This window comes from Actinia tenebrosa, unplaced genomic scaffold (assembly GCF_029948245.1).
Source record: "Actinia tenebrosa isolate PJP-AT-01 unplaced genomic scaffold, QUT_ActTen_1.0 PGA_scaffold5__44_contigs__length_20552954, whole genome shotgun sequence".
Lineage (NCBI taxonomy): Eukaryota > Metazoa > Cnidaria > Anthozoa > Actiniaria > Actiniidae > Actinia > Actinia tenebrosa.
Window position 1 is genome coordinate 16,512,115 of NW_028292582.1, and position 13,795 is coordinate 16,525,909.

General features: G+C 36.0%; 2 protein-coding genes and 1 pseudogene across 4 annotated transcripts in view; 1 reads left to right on the forward strand and 2 right to left on the reverse strand.

Annotated features, from left to right (window-relative positions):
• Positions 1 to 13,795, reverse strand: part of LOC116292176 (uncharacterized) — a 116,196-nt gene that overhangs the window by 78,519 nt on the left and 23,882 nt on the right. For all 3 annotated transcript variants that reach the window (XR_016121343.1, XM_031699441.2, XM_031699440.2), the window contains exons 5-6: positions 7,649 to 7,826; positions 5,394 to 5,515 (exon numbers count right to left, since the gene is read on the reverse strand). Coding sequence is in view for 2 of the 3 variants with exons in the window: in XM_031699441.2 (XP_031555301.2) it covers positions 5,394 to 5,515; positions 7,649 to 7,826 (300 nt within the window). In the remaining variant the exon portion in view is untranslated. The remainder of the gene's footprint in view (positions 1 to 5,393; positions 5,516 to 7,648; positions 7,827 to 13,795) is intronic.
• LOC148906726 (uncharacterized) lies at positions 627 to 1,508 on the forward strand. Its single transcript, XM_089038179.1, has 2 exons — positions 627 to 924; positions 1,189 to 1,508. Exons 1-2 carry the CDS (start codon positions 909 to 911, stop codon positions 1,473 to 1,475), a joined length of 303 nt encoding a protein of 100 aa, XP_088894305.1. The 5' UTR covers positions 627 to 908; the 3' UTR covers positions 1,476 to 1,508.
• On the reverse strand, positions 9,434 to 10,509 carry LOC148906727 (uncharacterized; annotated as a pseudogene).

Consider the following 13,795-nt stretch of genomic DNA (forward strand, 5'->3'; position numbering starts at 1 on the left):
TAAGATCATAACGATGATCATATTAAAGAAATATTTAGTGCATCATTGTTAAGTAATACACTAAAAATAACAATAAAATACACTGTTAGAATCTAGGATAATCCAAGCACATTATATAAAAAATCGAGTTAAATTAACTCACTAGTTTTGCGAAGAGATCGAGAATAAAATTGTCCAAAATTCGCTCTGAATTAGTTAAGACTGAAAAGAAATTAAACAAATCAACTAAAAACGCAAGTTTTCCTTTTCATTAATTTTCATCAAAAAGTAACTTGTCAAACAGATCAAGCAACATAAACCAGACCCATTTACCTAAATCCATATCAGTAATAACCATGTAGTATGCAGAACGGAATTGGTTTATGTTTTATTCATGTTATTAAACTCGCAGACTCGCTCGCTCACGATATGACACGAAAAACTCGTGAATAAAAACTATATCAAGCTCTTATCATGTGATAATCTCTATATCTTCGTGCGCCCATGTAATGTTCTGTTTATTATATATATATTTATATATTTATATATATTATTTTATATATTTCTATCTATATAACAAACAGAACATTACATGGGCGTTTAATAACATGAATAAAACATAAACCAATAATAGGCCATTTGCAGCAATTGATCACGTGTCAATTTGCCCCATAGCAACAAGCCCGTGGTGGGCAAGCTAACCACGCATTCCTTGACAACAATAAGACTTTGAGTGGCGAAGCTTAGCGATACTAAGACTATACTGACTGTTTTTAACCTTTGTTCTGTCTGGTTTGACCCGATATTCCGTATAAAGTTGAAAGAAGTGTTTTTTTATCGTTGGCGATAATTTTTATCATAAAGATTGGCCGCAAAAGAGAGTTTTTTGTCTTTATTCTGGTCGCCGTGGACAGAAGACGCGTGTGCAAATGGCGGAATTCTCAGGTATGTTTATGACTCATTCAAACCCCGATTTAACATCAAAATTTCTCTTCAATTGTCAAGATTCTTTTGAAATGAATGTAGATATACCTACAGATCCTCTTATACTAATAAAAACTCATATTTGCTAGCATTTGAGGCCTGATTTTCGTTTTAAAACTCGAGGTGTGATATCTTCGCCGACTGCTGGCGGCAACAATTTATAGACTGTTTTTGTGCTTAAAATGCTTCTCGAATTTAATTTATCTTCGAATTTAATGATTCCAGATGAATTGACTGATATATCGAGACTTCCTGAGCTTACATCTCATGTTAATGGTATAGATAGTGGACATGAAGATGCAACGAAGCTTACTACTACGAAGCTTACACTCTCTCGTCAACATTGTTGTGTCCCAAAGTGTACCGGCGATTCTCGCTACAACCAAGAGCTTTCCTTCCATCGATTTCCAAAAGACACATCATTAAAGGCAGAGTGGATCTCAAAGATCATTAACATGAGATGTAAGCTCAGGAAGTCTCGATATATCAGTCAATTCATCTGGAATCATTAAATTCGAAGATAAATTAAATTCGAGAAGCATTTTAAGCACAAAAACAGTCTATAAATTGTTGCCGCCAGCAGTCGGCGAAGATATCACACCTCGAGTTTTAAAACGAAAATCAGGCCTCAAATGCTAGCAAATATGAGTTTTTATTAGTATAAGAGGATCTGTAGGTATATCTACATTCATTTCAAAAGAATCTTGACAATTGAAGAGAAATTTTGATGTTAAATCGGGGTTTGAATGAGTCATAAACATACCTGAGAATTCCGCCATTTGCACACGCGTCTTCTGTCCACGGCGACCAGAATAAAGACAAAAAACTCTCTTTTGCGGCCAATCTTTATGATAAAAATTATCGCCAACGATAAAAAAACACTTCTTTCAACTTCATACGGAATATCGGGTCAAACCAGACAGAACAAAGGTTAAAAACAGTCAGTATAGTCTTAGTATCGCTAAGCTTCGCCACTCAAAGTCTTATTGTTGTCAAGGAATGCGTGGTTAGCTTGCCCACCACGGGCTTGTTGCTATGGGGCAAATTGACACGTGATCAATTGCTGCAAATGGCCTATTCCATTGCTTGAATCAATTTCCGTTCTGCATACCAGATGGTTATTACTGATATGGATTTAGATAAATGGGTCTGGTTTATGTTGCTTGAACTGTTTGACAAGTTACTCAATTACGATAATTGTTATCTGAGTAACATGACCTGAAGGTCAAATGAACTTAAATTTAAATCTCGTCAAACAAAAATCAACAACATAAACCAATTCCATTGCTTGAATCAATCACTAGAAAATAAACGTGACAACTGTGAGCATGGATCGAAGTGTATACTCAAGGAAAAGGCACTTTATTATATTTCTGTTCTGCATTTTCCGTTCTGCATTTTCCATTCTGCATTTTTCGTTCTGCATTTTCCGTTCTGCATTTTCCGTTCTGCATTTTGTACCTGCCGCGGCATAGCATGGATACCGCGCATAATAAATGACCCCAAAAGGTACGGAGTTATGTTACGTAATTAACTTTTGAGTCGGAACCCCTAAAAGGTCCACACAGGGAACATTTTCAACCCTAAAAGGAGCGCCGATCATCCTAGTCTCCCCCACAGCCGCTTTCAGTGTCGTCACGCAACGCTTTCTCCCCTGAGTAGCTACTCAGGGGAGAAAGCGTTGCGTGACGACACTGAAAGCGGCTGTGGGGGAGACTACGATCACCCTTACCACCTGAACAAAGGGAGTACTCCCCGGGAACTATGGCTTGTGGGAAGACCCGCGAAGGCACCATTGTTTGCGGATTTAAGGACATTTCGGTATAACCCTGATGGCTGATACGGTGTGATTTCTGATTATGTTAGTATGCAGTTTTCTTTACGTCGAAACAACACTAATTTGTCATTTTCAAAACGAAAAGGAGCATTATTATGCATTATTCTTTACGTGCGAACAACAATAATTAATTTGTCGTTTACAATTCGCAAGGTTGCAGGGTTTTTTTTTGCAGTATTCTTTACGTGTTCACCACAATTATTTTGTCATTTACAGAACGCAAAGGTGCAGCTAAAATGAAACCACTGTTTTGAGCCATAGATAGCGATTCTCTAACTCACAGTAAAATGATAACCTGAATAACTGACTTTGATTGAACAATTGTCGAGTTGTATGAAGAGTTGTAGGGGAGTTGTACTGCACTGGGGAGTGATCCGAAACCGGTCTTGCAATACCTTAGCAGATTATACTTGACTATTACAGTCTACTACACAATAGGTTGAATAGAATAGCGACCACTTATACTTGGCTTGATACATGGCTTTCCAAACTTCGCGAACCAAACCGTTCCGAAATGATCGCTAAATAACATCTTTTAGTGTGGATTGTTCGCGAATCGTAAGCTTGGTGTATGCATTTGTAAGTGTTTCGAGCGTTCGTAGCATAAAACTCCAAACAAATGCAAGTAAAAAACGGATAGACTTATGCTTCAGCGATAAAAAGCCCCAAAAACTGACGCCTAACGAAGAGAAAAACCTAGTGGTGATCATCTAACTGTCAATCACAGGCACATAATACTAATTTACCCTGATTGGACCGTTGGTTGTCAGGTGATCCTGTCAATCACACAATATATATTAATATTAATATACATATATAATAATAAACATAATATTTCTTGTCTTGAACAAAAAAATACTTAAATATTTAGGTGTTAAATATATCGATCAACATTTAAACTGGGATCATCTAAATTAAATTTGTTGATAGTAAAGTCTCCAAAAATATTGGTATTATCAATAAGTTAAGACTGTATGTTAGCATTAAGACTCTTCGCGACATATATTATTCACTCATTTACCCATACCTAGCATATGGTGCGTTGTCGTGGGGTAATACATATAAATCCAATCTAACTAACCTATACACGATTCAAAACAATGATAACCTCATTCCCAAGCACTATAACTTATCTATATTTCTATATCTTCATGTATTTCATAAGTGCTATGCGGTCCACATATTCTCATCTTTGCATCACAATTACCGCTACCTAAGTAAGAGTTAATTACCTCGAATGGAGGCAATAAGTCATATACATCCCGAGGGCCGCAGGCCCGAGGGATGTATAGGCTTATTGCCGACGTTCTCGGTAATTAAGTATTAATTTTTATTTATCAATTGAGAAGGTTTTCTATCAAATGTTGCTCATTATAAATGCGAACGGTCTATATATAGTTATTAACCGGGTTAATAACTATATATTGACCTCACATTTATAATGAGGGTTATAACAAAAATAAAACCTTGTGAATAACAAAGAAAACCGTGTCAATTGAGAAATAACATCTATTTCACCCCGGTCTGCTCTCAGTCTGACCTCTAGCTCAGCTGGTAGAGCAATTCCGAAGGTCGTGGGTTCGATTCCCAGCGAGGTCGGAAATTAATTTTTCCGAATTTAATTCCAAGGGCTTTCGCCCGGAATAACCTCGTTCCCAAGCACTATAACTTATCTATATTTCTATATCTGGATGTTTTAACATTTGATATCATTATCAAATTCAAATCAGGAATACTTGGTCATCAAATAATTAATTCTAGCCATTCAATTCCAGAGGTTTTCAAAGATAAAATCAAACTAGCTAAATAACATCACCATATGCACCAACACACGATATGCAGCTAAAAACAATCTTGTCCGTCCTTCTATCAGAACAAATTATGGGAAATTTTCTATAACAAAAATATGGGAAGAAATCTCAATCTCTATTAAAAATTTTGATTTAATCAAACTTTTTTTTTTTTAAATCTTAAAATACATTTAATACTTGTCCAAAAGGATTGATAGTCTAAGAGTTTTACCAAGTTCACTTAGTTCTAATCTGCAAGTTTAAAGTAATGCAATAACAGTAATCTTTTACGTATTATTGTGTAGCCAAATTTAAACAATATTCATTATCATATATATCCCATTATACTTATATCTATATTTATTGTTCAAAATAATTTAGTTTTAAAGAATAGCTTTAAATATCAGGATCTCCAGCTTGCGTAAATAGTTAGCTATATTCTTGGTCATAAAAAGTTAACCTTACAATGGGTGGTTGTCGACTCGAAAGTTTTAACTACTTCAACAACCACACACACCATAAATTAGCTCTTTCTCTTATAATTATTAATTTAGCTTTAACTTTCTTTTCATTACTCATTAATATTACTCCTGTGAATACTTGTATATATTTATATGTATGTGTATATATTTATGTGTATGTTCACTACTTCAACCTAATTGGACTGTTCGTTGTCATGGTATCGAGCAATGAGCCACGGGTACTATTGCGCAACTTGTCGAATTTGTGGCGCAGGAAACAGGAAAAAAACAAACGCATTTTATGACTGGGACACCACAGGTATCCCAGTAATTATAACCTACCGATGACATTTTCCTGATCTGTTCTTGTATGTGAAATAGTTGTGGTACCAATCTCACTCTTGGTGACACGTGACTTGGAAATTTCTTTTGATTTTGGCTTTGCATTTTTCTCCACAGCTCCTCTGCAGGATAGAAAAAATTTCTTATGTAATGATTACGACTGAAATACTATCCCAGTTATTGTCTTTTCCTTAGGAAAGCAACTCCCTCTTTTTCTTGCTTAGCAAGGCAAAACTCCCTTCTTTTTTCTTTGCTTAGCAAAGCAAACATCATAGTAATAATACATAGTTTTATTATACACCAGTACATACCCAGATTTACTCATTAAAACGTGTTTAATATATTTAACCGGTTCCAAAGTATTTTGGACTTTTCCATTTCAGGAAATTTTAAATTAGAAAGGTTTTATTTGCCATACTAACATGCCAATGGATGAACAGCCATTCGTTGATTAATTTTTATAAACACTAACAAACTTCAGCGAAAATTTCATTTTTTTGGTTCAAAAACCTAAGAAAGGGACTTTGAAAGCTACTTCAATAAATAGGCAATACGCAAGTATGGTTCTCCTTTACTTTAAAGTGCAAATGAACCCTTCGACAATACTTTCAGTACTGATTTCTCATGAAGTAAATAGTTGAATGGTAAAATATTTCTTGATTTGAGTGATGCGTTTCTAAATTATGAAGGTTTATACTTTCAATATGCTAATAAGCGTGACGTCTATTAAGGCTTAATTAAATATACAAAATCGAACTGGTTCATAGATACAGTATTTAAAAAGCATCATTATTTTACTCATGGTTTACATGAAAGCTATTTAAAATTTTTATTTTCAAAATGACCAGCATTAAGTATTACTAGTTACAACAAAAACACTCAAATACCTTACCTGACGTCATCATCATTAACATATTGGAAGTATAAACCTTCCTAACTTAGAGACGCGTCACTCAAATCAAGAAATATTTTACCAATCAACTATTTACTTTATGCAGAACCGGTACTGAATGTATTGTCAAAGGGTTCATGTGCACTTTAATCAAAACGCAATATATCTGTTTACAATATGTACATTATGAAGGCATGGATAAAAATAAACAAAATGAAGGGTTTTTCAGTGATCACTTGCGAAGGTCATTAGAAAACAGTGTGAGAAGACGCAGTTCAGTGATTTTGGTAAATGCAATGTTAAATCCGGCTTAAAATTAATACTTTTAATCCTTCACGTCCATCTGTATGATTTTTTTGTTACTAAACGAGCTGTATAAATCCTCCAATAGGTCCTATAGAAGCTATTTGGCATGAATATGTTAAATTTTACCACTAGATGGCTCAAAAAAAAAATTACCATTTTTTAGAAATTTCTCGCGCGCTTATTGGCTTAGAACCATTTTTGATTAGAGGCTAGACCTGCTTGTGCTAACGACATCCGTCACGCACGAGCTGAGCGAACGGATTAAATGGCTTTTTTCAAACTATTTACTTGTCTTCTTGTTCAATTTTTTCGACTTTGTTATGGTATAAAACAAATCAAAGTCAGTTTTCTATGGGTCTGTACTGTAATCGAATATGAAATGACGTCAAAAATGATCCAAACTTTACAGTGAAACTTTCCACTTGAGTTTGGATCATTTTCGAAGTCATTTCATGTTCGATTACAGTGCAGACCCATAAAAAACTGACTTCGATTTGTTAAGAGCATGCTCAAGGCATCATAAAATTAAGATAAAAATACAATGTCCATGGGAATGCTCAAAATTTTTGAGCATGCTCAAGGCAAACAAATTACTTATGGCAGGTTATATCGTCAGGATGTTTACGAAAATACATTTTACGCTTTGAATTCCTGGTTATTTTTACTTGAAAAACGAAAAATAAGTTCAAAATCCAATACAATATCAGGTTTAGTGAAAATTTATCTTGGATGTCTTTCATTAAAATCCAAATTTTAAAGACTTCCGAATTTGTCAAGGACAAATCAACACTGCAAAACAGACTTGAAACTGGTTTAAAAAATTGGTAAGCAAAATATAATCTTACTCTTACTTCTTTTTCTACATAAAGATATTTGGTTATCTATATGAAGAGTCTTATTTTTACATGAACCGTATATTTACCGCAATGAAAATAGAAATGAATCCATCATGGCATATGGTGGGCAAAACAGAGTTAGGTTCCAAACTGAGTACAACAGATATACAATCATGGTTCTTACAATGATATCAATTTTACAACTGTATATTTAACCATACCTTAAAAATACATCAACTAGGGTCTGTAACCCTTTATCTTTAGCAATGTCAACAGGCAGCTTTCCATTTCTATCCTGAATTTCCAAAGCATGACTAGCTCCAGGATGGTCCATTAAAAATGAAGCAAATTGGCTGAAGCCAAGGTGGGCAGACAAATGTAGCAATGTTGTTTCGAAGCCTAACAAAACAAAGCAAAAACAACAAAGTTTTACATTACACATACATATATAAACTTGATTGCAGAAATACAATATTAACGATTTTAATCCAGGCCCATTTAAGAGATAATTTCCTAAGGTTTAAGTTTTATTGACAAAGAATCATAAACTAAAGCATTTTAGAAAACCTATTTTATTAAATTGCAGCTTTATAGTTCTTTCTATCAGAAATGATCTCCAAATCCTTTGAATTCAATAGTTAAGCTAATTACCATTTCTCTACATTTCACCCCATATTTAAGGTGGCTGGACCCCCTCACGCTTGACCGCTACCTTCCACTTTTGGAACGCTGGTGCATAAACGGGTTTTATCCGATTGCAAATCTTTTTTGCACATAAGTCACATAAAGATTGAATTAATGTTTGATGCAGTTTTTAGTGAGATCGGACGTCATAACACGTGATTATGATGAAATATTTGTTTTCGTTTAGAAAAAATTTCAGCCTTGCAGAGCGTTCAACACTAAAATGCTTCGTACCACATAATTATATACTGGATGCCTCCATTTGTGGGGATTTTTGAAAAAATCTATCTAGCTGATTATGAGATATTTGGGATTATTTAAATATAGTGCATAATCTACTTCAAAACTAAACAATGGATTTCATACGGCCGAAATTAATATTTCAGATATATATATTCACAAAAGTCATTGCTCATTTAGTTTTACTCTGCATCTAGTTTTAAAAGGAACATTTTGAAGGTAATCGACTTATGCGATTTTGTGAAAATGTATAGTGCAGTAGACGGGGTAAACATTTGATGCTCATTTTTCATCGCAGTATTCTAGTCAATCTTACTAGAACTTCCATTATTCTAAAATTCGTTGATCATTTCTCTCAAAACTACATCAGTATACAAATTAGAACTTAAACTAATATTACACAAAATTGCAAGACTATTGAACTCATTTAAAGCGGTCTAAAGCGAACGAGAAATACAGAAAACATTGATCGTTTCCCAACGATTTGATGCTCTGGGAATTCTATTGTTTGCTAATGACCATAACACCAAATTCTTTTGCACCATGCACGGTCTGATCTCGCTTGGCCGCTTTCCGATTTACTCTCGAAGCATGGTAATACAGAGTTGTGACAAACGTCCCACGTTTGAATAAAAAAAATGTATATTACTATGCTTCGGGAGTAAATTGGAAAGCGGCCAAGCGAGATCAGACCGTGCATGGTGCGAAAGAATACGTTTAGAAGAAAATGGGTATTTTTTGTCTATTATCTTGGATGACCGAGTTGAGGACTGGGTACGAGCTTGATAAGTATTTATTTGAAAACTCACCATTATTTCGATGTTTGAAATATATTTATTAATGGAAATGATAATAGCAAACAGTACTAGCTATTTGGAATCAAAAATATGAATTTTAAAAAGAATATCGATCAAAAACCACATTTTTAAGATATCGACCACAGGGCGCCCATAACTAACTTTTTTCAGAAAATTAAAGTCCAATTAATATGGAATCCTGAAGAGATTGAAATGGGCACCGGTCCTAATATTAATTACCATACTCTAATCTACATTTATGCAAATTTTGGTGCTTTTGTCCGCTCTGTATAGATCTGACCAAAATTTTGCACTAAGATGAATCACAGAGCTTATGTTCATGGTCTACACCCGTTGCGATAGATCAGCGATCACTTCTCGTGAATGACCAGTTGAACGTTTTAAACTGTTGCTAAAGATGGAGCTAAACTGGCTCGTCGGACATTGTCTTGCAACTTCTACAACCACATTGTTGTTTTTAACAGCTGTGTTTAGATGAACAGTAGCCGGGACAATCGCTTGGCTTGAGGAAGTGTAACTTTGGGACAGCACTTCAGAACAGTGGTGCAGTTGTTCGGTCGAAGGCCTCGTATTGTAGTGTGACAAACTCTGCTCGTTTCGATGCCCAGATATGGCCATTATATGGCGATTAGGAATGCCTGCATTTGACATCACTGTGATTGATGTGGCTCGGACTGAATGGTTATTGTATGGGCGAGATAATTTGGCCTCTTTACTAATCTCTTTCATATCATTCCGTCCAGCTTATTGACGCCAACGGGCCTGTTTTCATACCACACGTAGTCTGTTGGGGACCAATTTCTCTTCGGATACTGGAAGAGGGATTCGCAATTTGGATTGGTCTTTGGCAAATAGAAGCGCAGAGCTTTGTAGCCGTCGTTTGGGTAGTCAGTTTCATACCGCATTCGAGCTTTTTTCTCTGAGGAGTTTACATCATTTATGCCGCCCGGGTGGTTCTTGGTGGCTTCGTCGTGCGCCATTGTAGCGTAGTGTTGCCCGCTTGCATTAACTTCAAACTTCAAGCTTGATGTCTTTAGCTCTCGCTGGCCTTCTCTTCCTCTCCGGCAAAAAAACAGGATCAGATGAAACCAGACATTCCTTAACAGACTCCATGGATCATTAAGGGAGAGAGCCTTGGAAGTTTTCAACTTCAATAGATTTTGGTTTTCTACTGGCCTGTGTTGTGTATCCTCCGTGTTTTTTCGCTTCATTTGAACTAGCTGGGCTTCAAGTATCTCATTTGAACGGTTAAACCTTGGGTCAGTTGAGAGCTTCAAACCAGGTCTAGTTTTCGAGAAAATAAGCGGTAAACGATTTCTATGATGTCATCATTACGTCATAATAAAAAGGCTGTTTTAAACTAATTTATCATTTTTGAAACCTTTAGTCCTTTCCTGACGTGTGAAAAGTACTTGCAGATCGAGTTATTCAAGACGAAGTCGTAGCCGTTCCAATGCGGCTAGGTGTGCCAGACCAAAACTAACCAGAGCCTCCTTAAGACACCAAATTCTACCAAACTTTGCCTAGTGCGACCCTGGACATCTTCAGAGGGTTTGCATGTATTTAGCTTAGTACGCTTAACAAGAAAAAAACCCTCCACAGGTTTCCCGTTTTGACTTTATTTCTTCTTTTTTTTATTTTATTTATTATTATTTTTCGACCGACCGACCCACCCAAGGAAGACTCTAGGCGACGGGAAACAAAAATAAAAATGGGGATGGCTTTATTTAATTAGAAGTTTAACGATTTGAGTTATATTTTATAGTATAAATCCAAGAACGACAAAAAGTAACGAAAAGTAAAAAAGTTGACAACAAAATTTCGTAAGTCCGATAAATTATTCGTAATTCAAGTTAGTACGCCGTAGTTGCCGTAATGCCGTAGTGATCTTTCCTCAGTATTATTTCGCTTACGCATAAGTTCTGAAACCTATCTTTAGCTTGACACGGAAAATATACCACAAAAGAAAGAGAGCGCTGGTGAATAAAATAAGAGAAACATTGCGAAAGAATCAAAACCTTTGAGACAAACAAGTTGTTTTCAGCAGTTGTAGTTCGCAGGCTTATTAACCTGATAGTTCTTTGGCGTAGAAAGTTTTTGACTCATTCGTAATATTTCTCATTCGTAATTTTGAAACATGTGTGTTTTTGCCAAATATTTTGGTAAATAAGCAAAGATTTCTTACGAAAATCGGGTAGTTTGCCATTTTCACTGCTGCGTATGACACACATCACCTCTTTCGCATCTAAAGTTTTTTCCCCATTCACACCAAGGCTTAAACACGTTTTAAAGTGGTTTAACTAAACAGGCTTGGAAAACTATCTACGAACACTGCACAATATTTGGTGAAATAATGCATGTAAGCTATCCTTTGTCTTGCTCTGATAATATTTTACAAAGTTTCATTATATTGTAGGTTTCTAGTTTCTCAATTTTTTTCCTAATGAAAACATAGTTTAACTAAAACACGTTTAGGTGTGAATGGGGTATTTGACTCATTTGTAACGTTTCTTCTACTTTAATAGCCTCCTTATTCATATGACCTTTCTTGGAGAAGAAACATGTGTGTTCTTAATAAAATATTTCGGAAAGCAAGCAAAGATTTCTCACATAAATCGGGTAGTTTGCCATATTCAATAGCGCAGCGCACTGATTCTAAAAATAGCTTTAAAGATTTGGACAAACATTGCATTCTGTTTAACCGCTACGAGGATTATACGAGCCGATTTTATTATTTTTACTTAAAGTTACAATAATAACCCATGTAAACTAAGATCAACTGCGATCGGCTGTGAAAATTATCTCTGAAAGTAAACTTGTAATTTTGTTTGTCCGAATTTCGCCTTTGTCTTCGTTTTTATGACGTCACGGTTGCGCCCCGCTATTGACAAGTCGTTACACTTGTTATTGTCACACATTTCGTCCGCTTCTGAAAGTCTTCGACTTATTAGTAATGTTTGTCTTCCTTTCAATCGCCTTCATGCTAGTAGTATTTATGTAAATTTCCTTGAAGTAAAACACGTGTTTTCATGATAAATATTTTTATAAACAAGCAACCATTTCTTATGAAAATCGGGTAGTTTTCCCGGTTTCATTTATAGAATAGAGTTTGATCACTACGCTTGGTGACGCGAAACACAAACCGCGTCTCAAAAACAATCTTATTACAGATGAATTTCAGAGTTCATACTAAAATAATATTCTAGAGCTACAAAATGGAAATCAGTATCAGGTCCAAATAAATCAAAAGAACATATCATGATATAACTGTAATCTATAAAATACAAACGCGTGATACGTTGACGTAACGCATCGCGTTTGTATTTGCAGCAAGGTATCACTGTCGACTCACTGTCAGTACTCCAGAGGCTTCCGAGGTCGAGTTTATTCAACTTTCCGTTCGTAATTTCAAAACCTTTTCTGTAAACAGATGCCTTAAAGTAACTATCGAATACCCCGCACTTCAAACCATTCCTTAAACGTTTGGATACGCGGATACGCAGTGAATAAGTCCACCCCTCCCCTTGTAGATTAGTCTCCCCCATAGCCGCTTTCAGTGTCGTCACGCAACGCTTTCTCCCCTGGCTAAGTCAGGGGAGAAAGCGTTGCGTGACGACACTGTAAGCGGCTGTGTGGGAGACTACTTGTAGATATGAAGGTTTATGTTGGAGTGGATACGCGGATACGCGGATATGCAGTGAAAAAGACCACCCCTCCCCCTATGAATAAGAAGGTTTATGTTGCAGTGGATACGCGGATACGCAGTGAAGACCACTCCTCCCCCTATAGATATGAAGGTTTATGTTGAAGTGGATACGCAAATACGCGGATAACCAGTGAAGACTGAGACCACCCCTCCCCCATATTCATATCTATAGGGGAGGGGTGGTCTCAGTCTTCACTGCGTGTCCGCGTATCTGCTTATCCACTTTAAGATATACCTTCATATCTATAGGGGGAGGGGGAGGGGTGGTGTTCTTCACTGCGTGTCCGCGTATCCAAACATTTAAAGGGTGGTTTGAAGTGCGGGGTATTCGATAGTTGCACCTACGAAGATTTTTTTATAGGTTTCTCGTGCCGATTAAGGGATTCCGAAATGTTGATCACGGGCAGTGTTGAGAGTGCAACAGCGTGACCTTGATCGCACGAAATTTTAATCGATGAATATTTCTTAGAATTATGGTTGGATTCCTAATGCACCTTAACGATGTTCTTTACTCCTCATACAGCTATATCATATTCTGGAACTAATTATTAATGACAAAATTCAAGAAGTACATCGCTCATAAACTACAGAGTGAATAATTACTGATCTTATCGAAATCCATTGTTTTCAGTCTGCATTATCCCAACGAATGCATAGAGGAAATTCAGACATATTTAGTTCATTCATTGTTGGCTTTGTTTCTATGATAAACAAGCTAGAAAGAAAACAATTGGACTTTGATAAGAACAATAATTATACTAGATAATCACTTCGGGCTACGCCCTCAGCTGCCTGCATTATACCTACGAATGCTGCGCGCCTCAGTAATTATCTATTAAATAATCGAAAGGAAAAAAACCTATAGAAATCCAACCACATTCGGTGTCCTAGTGCCCTTGGTATGAAGATTTCATATAGTA